This window comes from Sparus aurata, chromosome 14 (genome assembly GCF_900880675.1).
Source record: "Sparus aurata chromosome 14, fSpaAur1.1, whole genome shotgun sequence".
NCBI lineage: Eukaryota > Metazoa > Chordata > Actinopteri > Spariformes > Sparidae > Sparus > Sparus aurata.
Genome location: NC_044200.1, coordinates 4063918 through 4080291, shown reverse-complemented (window position 1 = coordinate 4080291; position 16374 = coordinate 4063918). Strand labels below are relative to the sequence as shown.

The 16374-nt window shown below is 44.3% G+C and overlaps 1 protein-coding gene across 1 annotated transcript; it reads right to left on the bottom strand.

Annotated features, from left to right (window-relative positions):
• Window positions 1-846: 846 nt before the first annotated feature.
• Window positions 847-13534, bottom strand: LOC115595213 (zinc finger protein aebp2-like). The gene is made up of 8 exons (XM_030439397.1): window positions 12873-13534; window positions 5076-5307; window positions 3098-3205; window positions 2771-2957; window positions 2484-2608; window positions 1854-1921; window positions 1429-1542; window positions 847-1328 (listed from the first exon to the last, which is right to left on the bottom strand). The coding sequence occupies exons 1-8, from the start codon at window positions 13394-13396 to the stop codon at window positions 1316-1318; spliced, it is 1371 nt and encodes a 456-aa protein (XP_030295257.1). The 5' UTR covers window positions 13397-13534; the 3' UTR covers window positions 847-1315.
• Between the last annotated feature and the right edge of the window lie 2840 nt (window positions 13535-16374).

Genomic DNA, 16374 nt, shown 5'->3' with positions numbered 1-16374 from the left:
TGTCAGGATTTGGTTATTATAGACGGATTCCATATTAACTGTCACATATCATCACAGTAACAGCATTACATTCATTGGCAGCTGTAAAAACATTAGAAAAATACATCCTGTGGTTTGGTGCTGACCTGTATACTGAACATATCAGAGAACGTGACAGACATTGTGTAGGTTCTGCAAATCTGTGTGAATGTGTAAATGAGAGGCATTCACTTATAGCACTTTGTAGAAGGAGCTTTATATAGTTCACGCCATTGACTTGTATTAGTTCACGGGGCGGAGCTGCCACATCTAATATGGTGACAACGTATCGCAGCAACGGGCCAGCCCGCTCAGTGAGTACATGCGTCCATGTATACATGTCTATGACCTACACTCTATGGCTCCCCCTCAGTGCATGCTCTATTTTCCCATGAACATATTTAGCTACAGAGTGAAATTAAATGTTTTGAATTTTCTTACTCGGCACATGAATACAAAATAAGCAATTGTAGGACGCACTTCATCATGGGTGATTTTCGGATTCATTGAAAAATCGTGGACAATGTTTAGTTTTCTATAGCAAATATTTGAGGCATATTTCTTTAAAGAGAGTTCATTTCATCTTTACAGAAACCACTTTTTCACAGTCTTTCCCAACAGCACGTCTCCTCCTGCTGTCGTGACTTTCACAGGATCAACCTCACTTTTTTTCTTTAATCATTTGAGTTGTTCACATCTTTATGTATATTTATCCTTTGAGCATTTTTGTAAATTAAACCCATGTCTACATTAGAGCCTACAACCCGTCGCCCTGCCTGAAGCACCTTGTTCTACTCAGTTGATTCGTGTCCCCGTTACACAAACACACGTGGTTGTTGCCAGAGTTTAATAACATTAAACCAGAGCAATGCCTGCTATATGCACATGATCAATATTATCAGTTTTTCAAATCTATTTAAAAACGTTTGGCAGAAAAAGACATCTATCTACAGGACAGTAAAAAAATCCAAAGTATAAAAATATATTACAAATCTCAAGTATTTACAAAGACAGCTCTCTACACATGTCTACAGTTACATTTCTGTCAGTTAGCTTTCAGTCTAGTTATGTTACCTAAAACGAGCAACATCTTCCCTACATGTCCCTCAGTAAATTCAGCACCTAATAGAGAAAACAATGGAGGCCTAAGGACAGCCCTGACAATAAGTCACTAATCTCCCAGCATCCTCTGGGAGAGGGAGAAGAGGAATGTAGAGCTGGAGACAGAGGGAAAAGGAGGCGATCCTCCTCGAGGTTTGATTAGCGGGAAGTGACAGTGGAGTTCCTCTGGAGGCGGTCAGAAGAACATCCTGTGGGAAAGAAAGGGTTCAGATACTTTATTCAAGAGTTCTTCTTTTTGTTTGTTGTGTACCAACGTACCAACTGAGACGAACAGACAGACAGACTGACCTGTAGATGTTGGGGTCCAGGAGTACAGCGGTGTCTGTAGGTAGCTTGGACAGATGAACCACCTTTGTCTTCTGCTGCAGTCTGTCGCTCTCATTCACCCACACGTCTGGCAGTCTGACACACAGTGAAGAATACATTTACGCGTCAACACAGTGTCGCACTCAGTGGGCGTCTCCTTACAGGGCTCACAGGTCACTGATGTTTTCATGAACAGTGGAAAGCTGCATTGTATCAGTTGCTCTGCAGTAGACTTTGTCTAGGTGGCGCCCTAATGCAAGATCTGAAAATGGAGTTGATTTTGAGCGCGTTTACGTTCATCTGACTTCACCGTGATTCTGTTTTCCTGCTGCGGGACAGTGAGGTGCAGAGAAGGCAGAGGACATGAAGAGTGTGGGGTGAGGAGAAGGGAGGAGAGCAGGACTTACATGTCTTCAGGTGTCCAGTGCAACAAGACCTTCACTTTCCCAGAGTCCTCTTTCCTCCTGGCTATTACCTGAACACACACATACGGACACACACCAATGAAGATAAAGTTCTGCTGATCACAATATAAGACATAGGTCACACCTCACCAGTGTTGGCCAGTCTTCATTGGTTATCCACAGTGTGAGGTGTTGGTTTAGATAAACCACCACATCATATCTGTGAATTGCTCTGTCCCCTGTTCACGATGAGACCTGAGGTCTGACGATTCGAGGCCTTTTGGCTGAGAACCAAAGTGACTGAGCTGTTGCAGTTGTAGCTCACTCTGGAACGTCGTCCTCTACTCTCATAAAACAACGTCAGCTGACAGTTTGAACCTGTGCACTTTGCTCTCTAATGCGTGTTCGTGTCCTGTAAACCTTATTTTCTGTTGTTTTTACTGTTTGATTTCTGTGCTGCCTGAAAGTGTAGTTCTTTCTTTATGGTTTACATTCTTACACCCTGCTCCAACTGTTTAAATCAACGTTTGCACTGTACGGCAGCTTGTTCTGCTTTTTGAAAGGTGCTTTACAGATAAAGACTATCAGATTATTATCATCATCGTGTGTGTGTTTGTATGTGTGTGAGCCCACCGTGCTGTGGAAGACCACGCTGTGTCCATTGCCCAGGCTCTCGATGTGTGTTGCCAGGTTGAGGCAGATGGCTCGATGGCGGATGGCGTCCATGGTCTGAGCATCGAAGAAGTCATGAGGTCGGGCTGGAAATAAATCATGATGTTCATAATGATGTTCACTTTATGCTGCATGCTTTGTCCCTACACAAATGTGTCGGTACGTCATTTTTTGAGTGTGTGTTTTCTCCTTAAATGGAACAACGTGAAGCTATCCGGACAGAGAGGTATGTGTGAGTTTGTACATACGTAGCGAGCGTCTTTGTTTGTTCTTCAGTTTCCTCCTCTTGTTGAGGCCGGCCTTGGATGGAGACTCCTCCTTGACTTTGCCCTGATTGGACACTTTGGATGAACTCTGTGAGCTGAAGTGAGTGGGGACGTGACGGGCCAGCCCGCCCTGAGAGGCAAACGTGGCGTTACAGCCCCCCACCACACACTGCAGGAACACACACCATTCGCAGTCAACTCACATGATGCAGAGCGATTTCAGGCTGACTGAATTACATGTAGTCCAGGTGGTGAGCAGATACTCTGACTCATGACTGACTGGACTGTTATGCGTGCGTGCGTGTTCACCTTGAATGGCTTGTCCCCGCTGTGGGTCAGCATGTGCCTCTGCAGCCAGCTCTGACTGGTGGATGGTGTGTTGTACACCTTGCAGCCTTTCCACAGACACACAAACACCTGTGTGGGATACATACAAGCATACACTCTGATTACAAAGTCAATACACACAAACGCACACAAACTGTAGTGGTGGTGATGAGATCACTGCGTTGGCCTGGATATAAGATGATCCCCTTTTCTGACAGCTGGGGCAGGGGAAAAGACTTCTTAAAGACATGAAGGCTTTCAGAATAATTTAGTTTAAAAAAACAAAACAAAAAATCAATACAGGACAGATGGACACCATTTTATTATCAGTCACATCAAAAATGCTTAATTTGCGCCTTTTTATTTTTCATGCAACTGTTAATGACAGTAAGAATAATAGTGTCAATCCGTCCTGGTGTGCTGGAATATTTAACTCTTTTGATATACTGTGGCTTGCCCCAGAAGAGAAGCGCTGCTGTGCACATTTATTTTCAGATCAATCTTATGGTTGAGAGAGAGGGAATGGCAGTAGCGAGGTCAAAGTGAGTGAATGAGTAAAATGTAACGTCATTCAGATGAGCTCCTCTTATTCCAATGTTAAACTGGAACCAGAGTTTGGCCAATTGATGATGTAAGCATGCCTTCCCACAGGTTACTGTGACAATCTAGTATTACCTCCTACTGACTGTGTCATCACATGTCTTTCAGTGGCTGATCACAAAGAGCAGGTAGTGTCATTAGTCTGAGTTATTTTGTGATTTCATCAGCAGCGCTCAGCCTGGACTTCCCGGCCTACTGCTGGCTCAAATGTCACTTCAAACTTGTTTCATTGTCTCGGTGCGTAAATGATTCTGTATCACAACACAGTAGAGGGGGTCTTATCCTCATGTGCTGGCTCAGATTGACCTGGTTTGACTTGGCATGTCAGCCCAGTACAGCGGGGATCTGCATTTCCATGACAACAGGACTCCCTGCTTGAAGATATGTCTTTAACTGATGATGCAGTTGTCTTTGTAGCCGTCAAACTACTAGCTGTAAATACACCTTGCTGCAGTATTATCGAGGAGAAGCCACTAACAAAAAGCCACTATAAACTCCTCACATTAAAAGTCCCCCATTGTTTAATCATTTAAAAGCCTTTACGTACAGTCACTAAACACAACTCCTGACGCTGCTGAAAGCAAACATGATGAAACAGTGAAATACAGCAGGTATCTGAACGGAGGAACAGAGAAGCTGGAAAACTACTGAACTGAACACAGAGAGACATTTTCTCTCAGGTTTCCTGGACAGGCATGAGTTAAGTCCTGGAGGCGGGGCAGCTGCACAGGTCTATTCCAGGTATGGCTTGGCTCAACTAGGTGCGGGTAAAGTGGAGAGAAGCAAATCATCGTGACACAGTTTGTCTTGGTGCCGGTGGAAAAGCCCCATAAGTGATCAAAGAAACTGACAAACAGTGACGCTGTCAGCTGACTGATAAGACAGTGAAGAAGAGATGTGTTCAGGTGTTTCAGTGTAGACAAATATCTTTACAAAACAGCCAGGTGGGGTTTGTAAGTGTAATGATCGGAGTGTAGACGTGGTCTCTGGAGGAGAGCTCCGGAGGGAGACCAGCAGTGACATCTAGTGCTGTCAATAACCATACTGATAAACTGAGTGCAGGAGCTTCCTTTCTTTAGATCCAGTTGTTTATTCTAACGTAAGTCCAAGAGGCTATCAGATGTGACTGGAACATCTGTCCATGTTCAACTCTGCTTCAAATTACATTCTCACCAACTGTTATTTTCTACAATGACCAACACCTGCATCTTCAGGTGCTCCGTTTCATTTATTTGATGCCACAGGACTTCACAGCCTCCTCCTTACAAAATACAACTAACTACATGAACACATCCTGAGGAGCTGCACGCACACACAGACACACACACACACACACACACAGTAACCTGACAACACTGACCCCTCCTCTCTGTCCGTCCACATGTGTGGCTCTGATGTGTTCGGCCAGGTCGGGGCTGCTGGGAAACAGCAGCTGGCAGTGATCCCAGCAGCATGTGTAGCTCAGAGACTTGCCCCCCGCAGGCGCTGAGCCGCTCCCCGAAACTGCACCTCCACCATGACCGTTGAGCATGGCCGGGGTGGAGCGACCGCTGGACGCAGTGCTCTCCATGTCCATCAGGGTGCTGCTGATACTGGAGAACACACACGGCAGGAAGAAGACGTTAGAAAAAAGCCAGAAAGTACAGTACATACAGTATTACCCATGATTCACCATCTTTGACTACATGATAAACACAAGCTGCAGGTTGGAGGTTTCGATTCTGTGGCTGAATCTGAAGACATCTCCTGTACAACTAGAGTTATTAAAATGTTATTTTGCAGATAAAATGAAGACAAAGCAGTTGCAGGGTGTGTAGGTTCAGTGTGACTCTGTCCTCCAGGTGCAGACAGTTTAACAGAGTGGAATCATGTAGAGGAAAACAGCTTTCTATAATAGAGCGCAGTCCACACACATGAACAATGATCATTTGATTCCCAGATAGGAGATAGGAGATAGGAGGTAAATCTTGTCAGAACACTGGTGATTGGTTGGGCTCACCTGGCTGTGAGAGTGGACACAATACACACATCGGCTGGAATATGATGGCAATTTATCCAGACAAGAGCGAAAATGTCACCAGAGAAAAGAATACCACCAGCCAAACATCCTCTGCATGCAACCCAAATGTGACTCCAGCAGCAGGCTCAGCTGTGGAAGCCAGTCCAATGTTAGCTTATAGCATTGCAGGTATTGTATATCAGTATCTGTATATAAGAAACTCCAGTACAGAAATGTCACAGATGTGTTTCAGTTTTTTTTAGCAGAGAAACAGTGACTCCATTACATAACTTCTCCACCGGGGGGCACTGTTGAGTTGATTTTTATCACGTGAAATAAGCCCATCTGCAAGAGATCTGCATGAAATTGTTCCTCCAGTATTGGTTGTCATGCAGTGGCGTACACGCGAGTGTAAAACATTGATCCACATTTGTCACCCTTTGATGACATTTTACAGACCAAACACCTGTCATACTGAGACATAACTGATACTCGACTTTAAGTAAAAGCACATCTGCTGTGCTGCTGTGCAGTGTGCTCAGAGGAACAGCGGATCTATGAACACACAGTACAGCTGGCTGTGCATGTGTCAACTCAATAACTACAAATCACACACGCTGTATACTGTCATTACTGTCAACTGTCCCCTCAAGCAGGTTTCAAGCTGACTTTCAAAGTGACCTGAAGTGACTTTAACCGGCTGAAACTGAAAACAACAAACTGCAATAATGTGAGAAACGCGTGATCTTAAAGTGATCTGAACTGTGGCTGCGGCTATATGTAGTGGGAGCAGATTTCGGTCAGCCAGTGTGTGGTTGTGTGTGTGTGGCAGCCTGGGCCAGCTGACCATCTGCTCAGTGTCCATAGTGGCTCTCTATGGGGGCCGTGCTTTGACGTCCTACCAGAGGACAAATACCTCTGAATCACACATGCATTCTTCCAGCTGCCACTCTGCTCTGGGTGAGAACAAAGGTTACAGTGAAGTCTTACAGCTGCCACAACAGCAGGATTACCAAAAGCTGAGAGGCAGCCAAGTGGGCATTAAAGCAGGCGACAGATTATATTCTATTTTCAACGGAGACTGCTGAAGTTCTCTCAACTGTGCCTGAACTAACCTCTGTTCAAAGGCTCCGGTTAAAGCCTCAAATACTACGTGGCTGTCTGATGAAATAGCCACAGTGGACGATGCATTTTGGAATCCACCTGCTCTAGTGGATGAGTCTTCACTAAGGAGCGTTTCAATAGGTTTGTGACAACATATGCCGATTTATGCTTGGCATTTAACAACTGCTAACAGGTGCTAACTGTTGGGAGAGTAGTGTGAATTTACACGCACAGATTGCTCCTGTAACTAAGGATTTCAATGGATTTACTTTTACTCATATACATTTTTTCTTTCTCTCTACAGCTACAGAAGATTGGCTGCCGACATTGATTCCAGGTCTGCTACAGGTTTCTGCTGTTAATAGGCACACAAGTGTGTGCACCTGTGCGAGCACTGAGTATGTGATTTGGCAGGAATTTTGACTTTTGAATAGATTTTTTTCAGCCAACATCAATACCCGTACTTATCACCTCCTCATGACTGATGCAGATAACCAATAGTTTAACATTTTTGGGACAGTATAAAGTTCCTCACCTGTAGTTGATATACACCTGAGGCCAAGAAAGTCTAAATGTTATGAGTCCTCAGCTCTTCAGGAAGGCATCATTCCTACTTCAATGATTATAAAAGAGTTTAGATGTTTCATTGGAGGCAAGTTCTCTGTAAAACTGACGGGGGAGGCAATGTAGAAAATAAATTTGAATACGCTGGTCAACACACTGCAGATCAGTGGAACCAATTCATTCTATTCAATTTAATAAAAGAGGGAAACATGGACTATGTAGTCCCCCTCTTGTGCCAGTGAAACAAAGAAATGCATCCTGGAAAGTGACAGTTACATTTTTTCACTCTAAATTACACAATTACATAATCACAATCAGTAAACAGGACACTGTCTGACTGTCTCACTCGTGGGGAAGGGATGCCATTTTCTGGGGGAAAGTTCACTTAAGTCTCGATCAGGAGGGCTGACCGTCGCGGTGACTACAACAACACAACAGTGGAAGGAGACAAACTGTTTGTGAGTTAAAGTTTGTTGCTGGAGACAGACGCTGTTTTTTGGGGCAGAAATGTGACAATGAGTCAGTAGGACAGACCGGATGACAGACGGGCTGACAGATGGGAGGACAGGCAGGATAACAGACCGGATGACAGACACTTCTTCACGTATAACTGCGGTATTTCTTTCCTCCTATAAGTTCCCAAAGACCGTTATAGTTGTTACTGTTGTTTGGTCCTGTAACGTTGCTTTGTAGGAGATTTCTCTTTATTTTGTTGAGTGAAGGACCTGTGTTATCAGACTGAACAGAGAGAGCGATAGACAGACAGACGGACAGAAAGAGACCCTGATTGGCTCTTCTACACTTAAAACATACATGCCACCCCAGACAGAGGACACTGAGGACACTGCGGGGGGGGGGGGGGGGGGGAGAACACCCTTCACCTGTTGTGTATTTTCTTCCTGTCTGTGACATATTCTACACACAGACATCAAAACTATAGTGAAACGCTGCTATGATGTTGATATGACTGTCTACAGATAGTTTTAATGTAGATGTTTGCAGAGCAGCGTGACTCTCGCAGCACGTGTGCTCAGCAGTGTTGGGGTAACGTTTTACTACTAGTAACTACTACTAGTTATGTCATGTAACACATTACAACCTGCGTTACCAACCAAAGTGTTTGGTGTTTTTTTTCTTTTATCCATCAACACCAACATGATCATATTATTATAGGCTCCGTGTGTGTAACATAGCTGAGCCTATCAGTTGTTTTTTATAGGCCTTATAATGAGCCCTACTCCCTGAGTGCACTTTAATTTACATTCTTGGATCACATATGCCCATGCATTCCTTGGTCTGTGGACTAAAATAAAGAGATTTTTGTCTTGTCATGTCACTACAGGCTAAATTATAAAGGGTATAGGTCCATTGTGTTTCATATGACTAAGCCATCTCAAAATATATCAGATTTGGACCCTTTGGCTGCCTGCTAATGCCTGTGTCCAAGGCCATTCATTTATTTAAAAAGATATAGAATGATTAATGTTCTATATAGACTGCTCGAAAATATTAAGGGAACACCTAATGGTCACAGTTTAACACCAGGTCAGTTAAACTTCAGGGATCTCAATCTGTCCATTTAGGAAGCACTAGTGACTGTGAATCAGTGTCACCTGCTTTGCTGCAAATCAAAGTGACAACAGGTGCAATGGAGAGGCAAAAGCAAGACAACCCTAAAGAGGGAATGTTTTTGCATGCGGTGGCCTCAGACAATAGCTCTCTCCTGATCCTTCCTGACTGATTCTTCTCTAGTTTAAGTTCTGCTAGTGTTCTTGTCACTACTGGTAGTATGAGATGGTACCTGCAGCCCCATCAGGTTGCACAGGTTGTCCAGCTCCTCCAGGGTGTGCAGTCGTACAAAGGATGTCTGTGTCTCCCAGCACAGTCTCAAGAGCATGGAGGACATACCAGGAGACCAGATGTTACACGAGGAGAGCTGGACAGGGTCATAGAAGGGCATCAACCCAGCAGCAGGACCTGTATGTACTCCTTCGTTAGAGGAGGAACAGGAGGACCACTGCCACGGCTCTATATATAACCTCCAGCAGGCTACTGGTATGCATGTTTCTGACCAAACTGTCAGAAACAGACCCGCTGAGGGTGCAGTTTGGTGGTGTGTCAGTGATTGTCTGGGAAGCATGTCCTTGGAGGGTTGCACAGACCTGCATGTCATAGCCAACAGTACCCTGACTGCTTTGAGGTACCAGGAAGAAATCCTCAGAGAGACTGTCAGACCTTAAATAACATGCATGTCAATGGTTCCATGACAACTCAATGTTAGCTGGTTTCAGCTTCCTTATATCTATATATATATATATGATATCTATATGATAATCTCTCTCTCATCATATATAAGTGAAATAAATATATATATAGTAAAATGGATTACGTTCTGGACTATAACTTGGTAGTTTGAAAATGTCAGTTTGACTTTTAAGAAGCTGTCGTCAGTCATTTTCACTTTGCTCTTACATTCTGGAGGACATAATCATTAATAATTGATTGGACTCTATTGGATGGTATTAGACAGTGGTCTCCTACACTGTTATAAAGACGTTACACAAAAAAAATAAGTATCTATTAGCGTAGTCACTTTGTCCCTCGCAAATCCGGTGATGCAGGGACACGGCGTTGTGTTCCCTCTGTAGCTACTGACCTGTTCTGCTGTCATACCTCTGCCACAGTAGATTTAAACACACTACTCTGGTTTCACTCATTCACACTGCCATTCTGATCAGCATCTTCTCTGACAACGGGCTGCATTTTCCCAAAAGTTGGGCTGTTTCAGCTTTTTCACCTTTGCAGAGCCCCCTAAAATCGACTGCCATCACTAAAATGAATGGAAAAACAGTGTTTTCACCACATCGACGGATTTGATCTGAAACCAACCTTACTGTGGCATTTCCAAGAACTGGAAGGGAGAATGGGACCACGAGTGGTGCAGCTTCCAGTGATCCTGATACACTGCACTGTTACTCATACTGTATCTAATCAGCAGCAGTGTAGGTGTGCACAGTTTCACTAAACCGTCCGTTTAGTCATTTCCCACCTTGTTGGCACGGCTGATGTTTATGTACCGAGCATGATTTCTGGCCAAGGTTCAGGATTTAGCTCACACTATCACAACTACTCAGAATGATTCACACAGTTTCAATCTGCCGCAGAGAAGCTTCCAGGGGAAGATCACTTTCCAATGAATCGAGAAATGATAGAAAAAACGGGGATGTGAACCAAAAGAAACAATTGTCACACGCCTTCTCACACAGGGAACAAACCATTTTGAATGAGCAGGTTAAGGTAGATGACTGAGGTGAAAGCATTATACAGATTTTATATTCAGAAAAATGGAGCTGTGGCATCAGATCAGCACTGTATTGGCAAATAACCCTGATCCAAGCTATCAGAATAAAGGAGGAGATTAACATCAGTCACAGTAAGGCTGTGCTCAAAGCAACTTCAGCCCTGTGGAAAAAAAGCAGCACCTCATTTATTTCAATGAAATCAGTCCGGCTACAAGGTCGGGTGGTGACAAAGCCAATACATTCTCCGTGGGCTCAGAAACACAAAAGTCGAAGCCCACAGAGACTTTTGCGGCCAGTTGAAAAAAACTGTAGTTTCAGAGAATGGGGCACCATCTTGGAAAGGTGTATCCTGTTTTCCTTAATACATCCACAGTGTCGACACAGAGCGCTCTGGGCTAAGTAATGCTAAAAAGTCGAACCTTGACAAAACATATCTGCACTGACACTTTTTTTTTTCAGATTTTCATATGATATTTTCCTTTTTGTGAATTACTTAATTGTATAACTCTTTAGGCCACTAAAGCTTTCAAGTAAAACAAAAGCATGGGCATAGTATTAAGATACTGCTTAAGACCAAGTACACCAACTGATGGCAACGGCAGTCTTGATGGCAGTGCCACCCAGTGGGACAATGGCCCCCCCATCACACTAAAAACTCTGCTCAGGAATGGCAGTGAACATGACAAAGAGCTCAAAGGTGTTGACCTGGCCTCTAAATTCCCCAGATCCCAATCCAACTGAGCATCCGGGGGACGTGCCGCGACAACTACGATCCACGGATGCCAACTCGACTCACAACAATTCGCCGCCAACATCGCCACCAACTGGGCTCTGACCCGTCTGAGCCTCCGCGGATTGGACTTGTTCCAGCATGTCCCACTCCTGCACGATAACATAACTGCCTCGCTGCCTTAAAATCTAATGTCAGCATCAATAAGCCTTTTGTGTGTTTGAACTGTGGATATAGAATTACATGGAGTTGAAACAAATGTTTTTAGTGACAAATGGACCTATTAGCAGTGAGTACTAATCCAACAACCAGAACCACTGCTGGCCATCATAGCTAAATGACCCTGAAAGTGAATTAGCAAGGTGCATATTCAACTAATGTGGATGTCTCTCTTGTGTTGCATTAATCAGAAAGCTCACAAGAAATCTGAGTAAAATGTCAACCATTCAAATAAAGAGTTCATCCCATATTATTATTTTAATAAACTATTTCAGGAAATGTCTAATTAAGATCTGTTCGTGATTGTTGTTTGATTGTTGCTGTTGGTTCACCGCCGTGTGGCTGTGGGTAACTGTGACCTGTGGGCACAATCCTCACATGAACTTACTGTAAGTTACCTCAGTTGTCTTCAGTCCATGAGGAAGGGCCACACAGACAGACTGAAACTATATGTTTCAGTGTGCGGGGGCATTCTTACTTCCTCATTCGATGTATATGCATCTTAAGGAAGCAGACATGTACTGCGCCTTTACAACACACTCACATGGTTTCTGGAGATGTTTAAGCCCTGATGCAGGATGTCTCTACTGTAGAATCGGTCAGTAACCAATCAGTAAACTCACAAATGTACGTCCCAAACCCTGTTGTTGGTCAGCAGATGTGTGAGATGGGGATGATTTTTCACATCGATATACCATAACCTCCTTTATATACAAAGTTATGGTACGTTATAAAAACTCAAGAGAATTACAGTGGATTGTAGGTCATGATACAGAAAATGATTCGCACCAGAACTGAATGGATCAGTGTGGGCTCGGGACATCTGTCACAGATGTGTGTGCTGCCATGTGCTGCTGGAGCTATGAGCTGTAGAACGAGTCACGCCGCTTCTGATAATAACGCGACGAGATCGACACAGATCGCTTCGCGTTTGAACCCTACACGATCGTGTCAGGTCGGCTTGGCAAACTTTCCTGACCAACCGGAGGGACGTCCAGCAGCAGCAGCCCGCAGCCCGCAGCGGACGTCCCCGCAGCCTGCAGCTAATGCTCGCTTACTGTTCCCCGGACTCACGACGGCTCGATGGTTTCCCCGCCGAGGATGAAACAATTTCCCGTTAATCACATGGCTCACGGCTAACACCAAAATGAATGAAGTGGGCACCATGTCGAGACCTCTGCTTGTTTCAAAATCAACGCGAGGCCTCTCCATGCTGTTTCCTAGCGTTACTTCACGAACCTGTCCTCTGAATCCATCCGGCTGAGCGGCTCTCCATCCGACGAGGTCAGCTCCACGCTGGCCCGTCTCTTGGTGCCGTGCTCGGCTTTCTCGGCGGTCTTTGTGCGGTCGGTAGGCGGTGAGGAGGACACGTTCTCCCCCTCTCTTTGTTCTTGTTTCAGCACCCGGGAGCCCTCTTGTGCAGAATCAGTGCTACTCGCCAAACTCCCCTGTACGGGACTTTTCCCCGGTTCAGAGACTTTACAGCCGTGTGCACCTTCATCGTTGTCTGTTTTTTCGGTCGATGACGCCGTTTCTTTGTCGGAGTCGGGAGCAGGAGACGAGTTGTCCCCGGGCTCCACCGCCACACCACGACCGCTGCTCACGTCCATTCCTTCTCTGTTCTCGTTATTGTCGCCCGGTTCCTGTTTGGGGTCCGGCACGGCCTGTCCCTCCTTGCCGGTTTCTGCCGTTTCGCCGGTGCCGTTTTGATCCGGCGTCGGCTGAGAATCTTGTTCGGCCCCTTCGCTCGTTATCTGAGCCATTTTTGAACAACACGAAAAGGTATTTAGTGATGTTCTACCCAAAAAGTTGCCCCAGGCTGCCCTTCTTCCTCCACTCACACTCTCCGCTTCAAGCGTAAAACACAGCAGGGGGTTTGCATGACGTCGGGGCTCCGCATGGCCAAAGATTGTCTATTTGAAAAGATATCCCACTTCATACCTAAACCCGCACCAGCAATAATTTTGATATGAACATTAAAATAGTTTTTTAAAAAAAGAAGAACATTTCATTCTACCTCTACGTTTACCAACTGTGGAAATAGAATTACATGGAGTTGAAACAAATGTTTTTAGTGACAAATGGACCTATTAGTAGTGAGTACTAATCCAACAACCATAACCACTGCTGGCCATCATAGCTAAATTACCTGAAAGTGAATTAGCAAGGTGCATATTCAACTAATGTGGATGTCTCTCTTGTGTTGCATTGTTCAGAAAGCTCACAAGAAATCTGAGTAAAATGTCAATCATTCAAATAAAGAGTTCATCCCATATTATTATTTTAATAAACTATTTCAGGAAATGTCTAATTAAGATCTGCTCATGATTGTTGTTTGATTGTTGCTGTTGGTTCACCACCATGTGGCTGTGGGTAACTGTGACCTGTGGGCACAATCCTCACATGAACTTACTGTAAGTTACTTCAGTTGACTTATATATATATACTATATATATATTATATATATATATATATATATAAAATGCGGGTAAAATATAGCACCGCTACAAAGAGCACACTGAACTGTTTTCGAAAAACGAGTGCGTTGTGCGTTACCTTCGTAAATATACACGATCTTCGGCATTGTGGCCTCTCAGCTCCACGTGTTCCGACAAACAGAAAATGATCCAACTCAAAAAGTGCTGAAAAGGCACGTTCTTATCTCAGCAAGGTGCAGATTGTTGCAGGCACCAGCACTCGTTCAGCCCGCTGCAGCCTCACGACTGTACCGCTGCCGTCCTCGTTTTCAACCAAACCTCAGTCCATCTGCTCTCTGGGGCCAGTGCTGGCCTTTGTGGTCGACTTGTTGCATTGTAATGAACGCCTGCCTCTCTACTGCGAGTTGAGATGGAGAAAAAGTGCCAGCTATATTGGGATATATCTACATACTAATGCCTTATAATAGTCAGTAGAATAATAGTAGAAATATTAATAATAAAAAATAACTAATTAGCTCTTTTGCTGGGTGATAATTCTTACATTTTTGACAAAACAATCTCAGGATGCACTTTGTTGCTGTTTCTGGAGTTTTCAGCCACATCACTTGGTCTTCATCAGCAGATTCAGTTTGCTCAGTTGTCATGGAGATAGCTCTGTTGCACAGGCTACTTTCATCCGCAACACTTTTAGGTTTATGTACACATGGTGTAAGCATGAAACTTCCTTGGCTCTGTTCATTTCATAGTTGGTAAAACAATCCCAACTGAAGTCCACGACTTAGCTTTTCAAAGAGATGGAACAATTAGTCAGTTCATTCTCAATCAACAGGAGATTAATCGTCAACCATTTTGGTAAACAGTTCAGTTATTCTCAGTCATCTTCAACCATTTCAAGGTTCATTTAATTGTCATTCTACAACACAGGGTTTTTACAACAACATGCATGTTGTTGTCCCTTTATGCTATAAGAACTCATTTTCATGTTGGCGTGTTGAGGATGAGTTCAGGAGTCAGCCTGTGGAAAGAAGCTGCTCTCCAGTCTGGTGGTATGGCAGCAGATACTTCTATCTGTTGCCAGATGGCAGCAGGGTGAACAGTCCCTGTCTGGGTGGGTGTTGTCTATTAGTATCCTTTGGGCTCTGTGAATACATCTCACTCCACTGATGTCACCAGTGCTCTGTAGATGGTACCAGTGATGTACTGGTGGTTTTGATCAGCCGCTGTAGAGCCATTCTGTCCTGGGCCGTGATGAACCAAGTCAGTTTGTGATGTTTCCAGTCAGGATGCTTTCTATGGCTCCTCTGTAAAAGCTCTGCCTGTGAGGAAGTCCAATATCTAGGTGCAGAGTGTTGTACTGAAGCCCAGAGTGTTTAGTTTACCAATCAGCTTCATGGGTGAGATTGTGATGCATGCTGAGCTCAAGTCAACAAACAGCATTCTAATGCAGCTGTCCAGGTGAGTGAAGACTGATTGGAGGGCAGTAGATATGGAATCCTCTGTGGATCTGTCGGTTCTGGAAGCAAACTGGTGAGGGTCCAGGCTGGCAGGGATGCTGTCTCTGATGTGCTGGAGAGCTATAGTCTCGAAGCACTTCATCAAGATGGGGGTGAGAGTCACAGGGCAGTAGACATTTTGACTAGACACAGCAGACTTTTTAGGTACATGGAAGATGTTTGCTGTCTAGAGGCAGGAGGAGACAGTCTCCTGTGAGAGTGAGATGTTTAAAGTAGTGATACAGTGACAGTAATAACATCAAATAGCTGACCAGCACATGTTTTTAGTACACATCCAGGTATATGATCCGGACCAGCAGCCTTACTAATATACACTCTCTGCTGTATGTTTCATCATCTATATCATCGTTTTTTGGGTATATTCTTTTGATCAGTGTTATGTGCCCAATGCGGCGGTTCTGATCCATCTTACGTAACTCAATCCTGTATCCTGTGTTTAGACATGCGAATACCATTACTGTTTCACAGCTGGAACCCATTCATATTTATGCAAACTATGGCCTCATCCTGTGTAGCCTTGATTTGAATTGAATTCATGGGTGAGGTTGTGTTGCATGCTGAGCTGTAAGTATGTCCTGACTAAGTGCAGGTTGTTTTGTCCATTGTTTCCAAACCTCAGGGTCAGGTCCTTCCAAAGGGTTCCAAATTCAATCTGAGTGATCACTGAATGGTCACAGGGTCTAGATAGCGAGATAAAAAAAATAAAAATCTGGTACACAAAATTAATGCTGCATTCCATTGTACTCAGAACTTGGAAAAAACAACAACTTTGGACATGGAAAGCCATAT